The sequence below is a fragment of the Athene cunicularia genome (assembly GCF_003259725.1).
Source record: "Athene cunicularia isolate RWA chromosome 10 unlocalized genomic scaffold, athCun1 chr10_part1, whole genome shotgun sequence".
Lineage (NCBI taxonomy): Eukaryota > Metazoa > Chordata > Aves > Strigiformes > Strigidae > Athene > Athene cunicularia.
In genome coordinates this window covers 2,294,234-2,303,675 of record NW_020799112.1, presented here as the reverse complement: position 1 = coordinate 2,303,675, position 9,442 = coordinate 2,294,234, and the positions used below count along the sequence as shown (strand labels likewise).

The 9,442-nt window shown below is 46.1% G+C and overlaps 1 protein-coding gene across 1 annotated transcript; it reads left to right on the top strand.

Moving 5' to 3' along the window:
- Window positions 1-4,227: 4,227 nt before the first annotated feature.
- On the top strand, window positions 4,228-8,860 carry LOC113483866 (cytochrome c oxidase subunit 5A, mitochondrial; the record flags this gene model as incomplete). The annotated part of the gene is made up of 4 exons (XM_026855843.1): window positions 4,228-4,405; window positions 5,439-5,560; window positions 6,913-7,034; window positions 8,693-8,860. Coding segments are annotated over 3 exons (414 nt in total), but the record flags the coding sequence as incomplete, so codon positions are not given.
- Between the last annotated feature and the right edge of the window lie 582 nt (window positions 8,861-9,442).

The window sequence follows — 9,442 nt, the reverse complement described above, 5'->3', positions numbered from 1 at the left end:
CACTGCCACCAGCTCCCAACATTGGGGCTTCACCCCAGCTCCAGACCCTACAAACACCTCCAGGAGAGCAAAGACCTGAATATCTGATGAAGGAAGAAGAAGAAGGATTGCTTTATTTTCCTCTGCTTCCCCACAGGTAAGCAGTGCAGTGCTCAGCTCCATGGGCACAGGGAGGGAGCGACCTGTCTGCTTGTTTTTGTGTTTTATTCAGGATGAATCATGGCGCTGAGCCTGGCATTAATAAACCTGACAGATCCTTGCCGGGTGTAATTGCAGCGGTTTTGATAATGAAGGCATTACTCCAATGAGCTTGGGGCAAAACTGTCTCCTGATGGCTGAGACATCGCAATGGAGAGCGATGATGCGCAGCTGACTTCCCCGGTCCAGGCACCCCTCAGTGAAAGATGACAGGTGCTCTGCCTCCGTGGGAGCAGAAGCATAGCTGGTGGTGGCATTGCCCCTGGGTGGCCGAATGGGGGGTCAGCAGCTCCCCCCAACACACCCTCCCCTGCTTCAATCTGTAACCAAGAGCTGGCAGGTTTAACCCTTTAAGCCTCACCCAAATCTGGGGACAAGATGTGTGTCCCCCCCCTGCAGCAAGTCCCCGTGCATGGGGATCAGCTGGTGCCGCGGCAGCGAGTGGGGGTGCGTTGGGGGGACCCTGCAGCACATCGCTGACCCTGGAGCAAGCATGACGCAGGCTTCGCACTGCCTTTATCCACAGCAAAGCAACTAAAATACCCCCGGAGTTTCTCCAGCGTATAATCTCCTGCCTATGTAGAGGGCATATTCCTGCCTATGTACCCGGCGCATGGCTGGCCGGCATGGGAGGCGGTGGGGTCAGTGCTGGTGGTCCGGCTGGTGGTCGGTGGTCCCCGAGCCGCTCGGGTTGTTGGGTACCTGTACCTGGAACTTCTTGGTCAGCAGCTCCTCTTGGGGAGGTGGCAGGGGCCGCTTCAGCCCCTTGGTGGAGGAGCCCGATGTGTCTTCTGTGTCGTCGAGCTGCGTCCCCGACCCATACCGGGGCTCCGGGGGCGGACCAGCCCTGCTCCACTCCTGGCCTTCTCCCGCTTTCCTTATTAACACCCTAATTAACAGGAAGAAAAGCAGCCATAGACAGTGTGGCGTGAATGCTGGCCAGGGAACCAGAACTAAAATACTGAGAAGGCAGTGCCAGTGTATCTCAATTAATAGCTAAATAACAGACGGTGACCACGTTTAAAACGCTCGGAGGCCTGTGGGTGCCTCTCCTGTAGCACGTGTGCATTAAACAGTTGCCGTAGGGAGTGTATTGCAGCATTTAAAAAAAAAAAACAACAGAGTAATAAGTGCTGGTCGTTCTGTTGGCACGCTGGGATTTCTTGGATGCTTCTTAAACCTTTTTTATTTTTTTAAAAAAATCCTTTAAAATTCTTTGCTCGCAGTGCCTTTGTACCTTGCTGAACCCTGGCTGCTCGTGGCCCTCACTTCTCCACGCCTTTGCTAACGAGCAGGCTCCATGTTCTGCTTTTCCAAGGTCTTGTATTACAAACGCCTCGCTTAGCCCTTCTGACCCGATCCTCCTCTGCCGGTGGCCTCGGGGGGGTTGTGTTTCCACAGATCTAATGCTTTGTGTTCATCTCGTGTGCCCGTGGGTTTAGGTTTATGTTACATAATGCTGCAAAATGTTCTGTATGTAATGCACGTGCACCCCTGATCTTCTTATTGCCAGTCCGGTCTTTTTCAGTAAATTAATCCTTCTCTTGATGCGCGTTTCTCATTTGTGCTCATTAACATGGAAAGCTGACAAATTCTGGCACTTCACCATGTTTAATTTTAGATGATTTTAGGCTTCTGAGACTCTAGAAGCTTGTTGGCTTCTCTTGAAAACACGTTTCTGCAAACATATTTGCCCTTTGCTTCTTTCTTGGAGTTGAGAATCTCCACACGGATGGGTCAGTGTGGTTCGACTGTCTCACACATCGTGTGTGTGACGGTGACCTTGATGGACCCCACTGAAAAGTGAGGCACCTGCCTGGCTCCTGTGGCGCTTCTGCGTGGCTGGAGCAGTTTAGAGTCTGGTCTCCAATAAGAGATAAAAGCGTTAATATGGAAAACAAATGGGGATAAAGAAACGTAGCAGCAATTGAAAACTGCATCCACAGTTCAAATTCTTGTGGTCTTTTTAATTTTTCTTCAGGATCCTTTTAGTCTAACCAAGTTGTTCCTTTGTTTAAGACTAAAGGGAATGGTTTTGTTTAGGGCTCAGTGGAAAGAGACTTCAGTTTTTCAACTTAAAGATGGTATTTGAGAACCTCAATCTACGCTTTTCTCAAACTGAGATTTGCTTTTTCTCTCTAGGATTTGCTTTAGGGGGAAAAAAGTGTTCTCCCTGAAACAGCTGGCATCTGAGGGCTTTTCAGCACAGTCCTCTCACTCCCTGCCTGTGTGCAGGAGCATTTACAGTGGAGTGCTCTTGCTTTGAGCTCAGCTGTGCATGTGATTTATTGGAGAAAGCAGGGTCAAAGGTCTGGTTTGGAGCTGGAGGAGGATGGAGAATGTCCTTACAGACAGCGGAAGAGCATTATAATTCTGACTTGGTCTGTCATTTACTTTTCCATTGCCTAGTTACGTAGATAAATGAAAATATTTTCATGGTTGGAGAAGCATTACATACACCAGAATTGCAGCTGAAATGTCAGATCATGTTAACTTTTGTTAAAAGTCTGGATTGCATTCAGATGGAGCTGTCATTTAATGAGACTCAAGATATTCCTTGAACTTGTTGTGGTTTGTTCCGGTATATTTTATGTAGAATTAGGATGCTGCTTTGCAGTGTGTTGTTCACTATGATCTTCAAAGCAGAAAAGTGCATCTGGAAGGATGTCAAAAATACAACCCAGTTTGGGAGTTTCTTCTTTTAAATAAAACTTTGTAATCGGTCAGCGTGAGTGCTTTGTGCTAGATTAAGAAAGAAAAAGTGACTAGCTATATCTGACTTCCTCTGAAGTAGAGCTTCAGACTGGCAAGGTCATATCTGGTGTATGACCTCTCTGCAAATATTAGTGGAGTGAAATTACCAGTGGGGAAGGAAGCAGTCTCTAGGCAGGGCTGTGTTCTGCCCGTAAGGCAGAGTGCTTGGGCTTTGCAGGGAGGACCCAGTACAGCTCTGATGTGGGTGGAGCTGGCTGTACCCTAGGTTTTAGTGCCTTTTAGAAAACTATTCCAACTTTTCTGGGTTAAAAAAAAACCCTAAAGGAAAAAAATAAGCAATTTGATAAAGAGTACTGTTGAGGGAAGCAATGAGTTCACAATCATAGGAGCCTTATTTGTCCATTGGACTACAATCCACTTCCGTGCTTTATTAATTACCAAATATTAGTGCAATTACAGCCTTGAGATCCAGGAGTTTTATCTTGTGTAGACACAGAAACAGCAGTGATTTTTTTTTTTTTTCCTTTCTCCTTCAACTCTTCACTAGACTGCTGGAAGAAATAGCTCTCGGTCCTTTGCTTTTGAGAACCTTTATGGTTGGGCTTAGGTCATTTTGCAGAGATTCCTAAACCCACTTCAAAACAAGGCTTCATCTGCTCTGAACTCATGGTGGAATCAAAGACCTGCAGCTTGTTGCTATTGAGTCATCCATCACAGTCCGTTGGTTGGGAAGTCTGCTTTTCCTGGATTACAAAATTAATTCAGAAGCAGGAAGTTACTCCAGAGTAAACCAGTATATTCATCTTAAGTGGATAGTGGTATAGCTAATAGGGTATAGGGTTTTACTTCTGGCAGGAATGCCACTGGAAAAACTGATTCATGTAGTTAAACTCAGTGCACAGACAAGTCCTGTGTATTTGAGAAGGGTTGCTTATGGGAAACAGAATGATCTTGCTACTTGGTTGCAATGACATCTGTTGATGAAGTACATGTATGTTGTTTCTCTGGCTGGCTTGCCTCTGGTAAGAGGGAAAATTCATGTATTGTACAGAAACTGGGATCCCAGAAAACTTCTCTTAAGGACTGGTTATACAGAATTATTTTTCTCTTTCATTAAATCCTGCTCTGACCAAAGGGTCAGGGAACACTTTGGAAGTCTGATGTGGAAGAGAAAATATACATTTTGCCACAAAACAACCAATACCTAGTGAGCTATATTAATCCAGTGCTTATCCAGGCTGAGGACTGATCTGGACTGACTGTAGTGTGTGAAATATATATTTTTTTGGCTTTTGGTCAGTTGGTCAGGGCTAAAGTACAGTTGTGCAGTTATTTTCTGTTTGTTCAAAGTCTCTTCCTTTCTTTTTGCATTCAGCTGTACTGCATGCCCGCTGCTACTCTCATGGGTCACAAGAAACAGATGAAGAATTTGATGCTCGCTGGGTGACGTATTTCAACAAGCCAGATATTGATGCCTGGGAGCTCAGGAAAGGTATGTTGAGTGAAAAGGGAAGAGTAACATGGAGTAATTATAGCTGCTTTGTAATAGCTTTGTGACCAGAAATAACTTACTTTCACTTTATTATTGGAGAGCTGAAATAGTGAAAACTGGGAGCTGGTGTAGGGTCAAGGCACTGTGCGAGCCTTATTTGCTCTGAGTTACCTGGCTGCTCCAGGCGTGCCTTTGGCTGGCGTGCTGCTGTTTGCTCAGCTCTGAGCCTGTTGCAGCAGGCAATGGCACCTCAGCAACCAAACAAGTGAGTTGGAAGGAACTATGGTATGCAGAATGAGGGAGAGCAGGGGTACAGGGCAATGGGAGTGTAGGCTTTGTAAGTTTTCATGCCCCATAATATGCATTTTAACACCTGGGTGGGAGAGAGAAAAGCGTTTGCTCTGAGGAGAGAGAGTGTATTTGAGCTCATCTGTTGCTTAGTGTATAACCACACATGTTTTTCTTTGGACTTAATGGCTTGGCCACAACTCACTGTAGAGTGTTTGTCTAGTTGTCTCCAGTTGTTATTTGTTGTGGAGTTGCCAGCTCCATAACATAACAGCCAGAGGGATCATTCCAGCATCACTTGGGTGATTAGGTGTTGGGCTCTTCCCTTGGAAAGGAGAGGAAAGGAATAGAATTAAGCAAGTTCTAATTTCATTACACCTGTAGGAATGAAGTCGTTTGGATTTCTTAATGATTCAATAACTGATGGGCTGTGGTACAGACACTGACTCCTTTTGGGAGCATGGATGAAACTGGCCCACTGGGATTTCATGAAATCCACTTAAAATTTTAAAATCTACAGTAATGAGCAACAGTGAGAGGGAGAAGAGCAAAAGAAAACCCTTGGCTGTGTGTGTGTGTCTCCCCAAGATCGCAATGAAAATTGTAGTCAGCTTCTAATGGCAACTAGTGTTGCAATAATACTGCATTCTTTCATGAGGTGGAGCGAAATAATGCTCATCAGGTTCCTTTTGTTAGCATGATGAGCTGATACCAAGTTCCTCTTGGTGTTTCCTTATATCCACAGGCATAAACACACTTGTGGGTTATGACCTGGTTCCGGAACCAAAAATCATCGATGCAGCTCTGAGAGCGTGCAGACGGCTAAATGACTTTGCCAGTGCTGTCCGCATCTTAGAAGTTGTAAAGGTGAGTGGAATGGCAGCCTCGGGTGTAACTGCTGTGTTCACACTGCTGAGAGCCCAGCAGGAGAAGAGGTTTTCTTGGCTTACTGTTAGTGGTGCAAAGGGAAACCACAATTTCCTGCTGCCATAATCAATAGCTTCATTATAAGCACATGCTTGGTGGCTGGAAATAAGTGTTTTGAGATGAGAATACTGAACAGGACAGTTTCAGTTATAACAGCCATATGTTCATGTTTTCCTTTCCTGATGCTGGCTTAGGTGGGAATGTCTTTAGGGATTTTTCTTCCCTTTTTTGAAAATAAGCATTACTAGAAATATCTCTGGTGAAGGCAGCTTACTGGCTTAAAGGACTGAATACTGAGCTGGCTGGGAGTAGTAACTCAGGAAGCTGCACAGCCTTGAAAAACAACATAAACCAGCACCTTGAAACCTGAATCCAGCCTTCACTTAACAGGGAGTTAAGCGGGTGGGGATGGAGGCAGGAGTTCTGTGTCAGTCACAGAAGCCAGCAGCTCTGCTCTTACAACTGTTTTTTGCCACATGAGGACTGGTGTGGAGGTCTTTGCTGTCAGCTGTCAGATACACTTGCTTCAAACTTTACTCCACAATCAGTTGCTTCTCAGTCTGCCATTTCTGCTTTCTGTGTTATTCTGTAGAACTGAAACTTTCAGGGGTTTGAGAGATGTAAGACCAATGGAAGCATCTTTGTATGTTTTCCTTATCTCTTCCTCCCCCCCCTTCCTTTTGTCCTCATCACCTAGGTCACGACTCAGTTTATCAGAACCTGGGGACAAGTATATGCTCTTTAAGCTCCACCTGGGTATTACTCAAGGGGTGATGTTTTTCCCCTGATTTCCAAACAAGTTAACTTTTCCCCAAAGTCTGCCCAAAAGCTAATTTTATTTTTCCCATTTTACTGATTGGATATATTTTTTATCACGTTTCCTAAGGTCTAAGTGGTCTTTGGGCTGGTTTGCAAAGCATCCCTCATTGAAGGAGTGTGCCTTCGCCTTTAGTTTTGTGTGGTGACACACACATGTCATGGGTCACATCAGCCTAATGTTAAGTGAGGGAAAGGTGTCAAGTGTTAAGAATAATCTGCAGATCCCCCAAAGGGGAGTTCAGCATTATTTTGGGGTGCTTTGCAGCCATGGTGAATTGGTAGGAGAACTTTCCAGTACTGCTGTACACAAGCCTTATTTACTTGGTGCCCAGGTAAAGCTGGGCCATGCTCTGCTGTCCTGCAGTAGGTGGATCAGACCACAGACCCTTTTGTCTTGATTGCAGACCTGAGCGCTGTACAGTGGACCTTGACAACAGCTTGCTGTCAAAATAACATCATTCCTTTTCATTTAGGACAAGGCAGGACCTCACAAGGAAATCTATCCTTACGTTATCCAGGAACTTAGACCAACTTTGAGTGAGCTGGGAATCTCCACTCCAGAGGAACTGGGCCTGGACAAAGCGTAACTTTATCGGTAAGGGGTGCCATTGCTTCTGAGACTCCTGGCATGGGACTCCTGTACTCAAAACTCTCCTGGCAAAGACAGAGTTCTCTTCTTTGCCTTCATGGGTCTGAAATGCTGTGGGGTTCAAGCTTGTAACGTGATTCTCCAGATATATCTGTAACTACAAGTCTCCTTGAAAAGGTACTAACCCTTTTCAGATAAGGCTTAGAACATGAACAGTCTGGTTGCTTGAGAAGGGATAGGGTGGTTGGCAACATACCCAACCTCCCAGAAGTTTCTACATAGCAGTTGCTACAACAACAGGTATTGCAGCATTTTGTTGGCAGCACATCGACCTTTGCTCCTCATCAGCTTGTCCCCCAGAAGCACTTTTAGCAAATGCAGGATTGTTTCCACTGGAAATGCACAAACTTTCACTCTGTTGTCACAGTCTGGCCAGTTTAGAAAACTGGGACACTAATTACTAGCTTATGCTAGAAAATGGGCCCCACTGATGATAGTCACCCAACAACACTGAAGTTTCTTCATGTTACACTTAAAATAGCATCTTTTTTCTGTAATTAAACACCACTTTGGAGGGCTTCTCTCCTGCAGAATGAACAGATCAGCTGTAGCATAGCCAGAGCTTAACTGATCTGTGCGTAGAATTTAGCCTCAGTAGATAATTTCAGGGGCAGTGCATGTAGTATTTCGTCCTGATTGCAGTGGCCTCAAGCCTCGGAAAGCCACTCATTTTGCTGGCTTTTTAGACCTGAACTTCTGAGTACTTGAAACCAGCTATAACAATGACATTTAGATCTCCATCATAAATACCAGCTTCTTGCATGAGCTGCAACATATGAAGGTGTTGTTACTAAACAGAAGCTTCTCTGATAAATGAGCATCTGTCATTAAGTGTAGGCAAGACCTAATGTGCTCTAATCCCAGACTAAAATTAAGCCCTAAATAAAAATCTTTGTGGAAATGAAGTTATGTAAAGGCAGTCTTTTAACTCAGTTTCTTTGGGAGATGGCCAGTGTCATATTCTTTTTTTTTATAATGTGCTTAGAATAGAGGTATCAGGTGTCAGACTGCAAATAGTACTTAGTTCTGGATCTTTAAGTGCCTGCCCTCCTCCTTGTACTGGGACATGGTGTCTTGGTGCAAGGGGGTACTGTGACAGCTGTACTGGCAATGCAATGCAGTAACTGCATATGGGGCCTGAGTATGATTAAACTGGGCTTTGAGTGTAAATAAAAATAAAAAAGAGGGAGACCTCATGGCCCTCTACAGCTCCCTGACAGGAGGGTGCAGAGAGGGGGGATGAGTCTCTGGAGCCAAGGAACCAGCACCAGGCCCTGAGGGAATGGCCTCAAGCTGCCCAGGGCAGGGTCAGGCTGGCTCTGAGGAAGGATTTCTGTGCAGAAGGGGCTGTTGGGCGTTGGAATGGGCTGCCCAGGGCAGGGGGGGAGTCCCCATCACTGGCGGGTTTGAAGAGTCAGGCTGACCCAGCGCTGAGGGATCTGGTGGATTGGGAACAGTCAGTGTGAGGTTCATGGTTGGACTGGAGGAGCTGCAAGGGCTTTTCCAACTGAGATGATTCTGTGAAATAACTCATTTGAGACCTCATGAAAACTCTGTGGAGATAACTGAGCTGCTCCTTTAATGGCTTTTCTGTTCTGTTCCAGGTGCATTACTCGAGCATTTTACTGATGCTACCTGATTGTACACAGTCACCTGAAGACACAAATGTTAAAATATTACCTTATTTGAAAGAACTTACTCCTTTATTGAGTCACAATATATGTGATGTGAAGTTGGACCTAATAAAGGAAAAACTGGTTTGACTGATGTGGTAGTAGTGGCTTGTGTGGTTATTTCTTTTTGTTTTTATGGGGAAAGAAAGACATAAATACATAACTGTAAAAAAGAGTATATGCAAGAGCTTATAAATCATTATTTGCCTGGCAGAGCCTGCATCCGTGGCTCCTAGCTCCACCTTCGGGAAGGGAAAGGTAAGGAAGGACGTGTCTGGAGGGCATGGTGACCCTCCTGTACTCACAGCTTTGGGGAGGAGGAGGAGGAGGGCTTGCAGAACTCTGCCTGCCCTTGGCGCAGTCGGTTCACTGTGGCGAAGTCGGGGCTTAACGAAGCACCGAGGTGGGGGGCAGGCTCCTGTTGTCGGGGCCGCGCTCCTGCTGCCCTGCCTGCGCACCTGCCGGGAGAGATGTTACTCCCAAGAGCTTGTTTCCCACCTCGGCTCCGGTAAAAAAAAGGTGGGGGGGAAGAGGAAAATTCTTGAGGGAAAGAGGAAGCGGTTCCGTGTCGCGGAGCGAGCTCAGGGCAAGTACCGCGCGGGGAAGCGCTGCCCGCCGGCCTCACTACGCATGCGCGGCGGGGGCGCGCACCACCTCCCCGCCTCCTATTGGCTGGGGCCC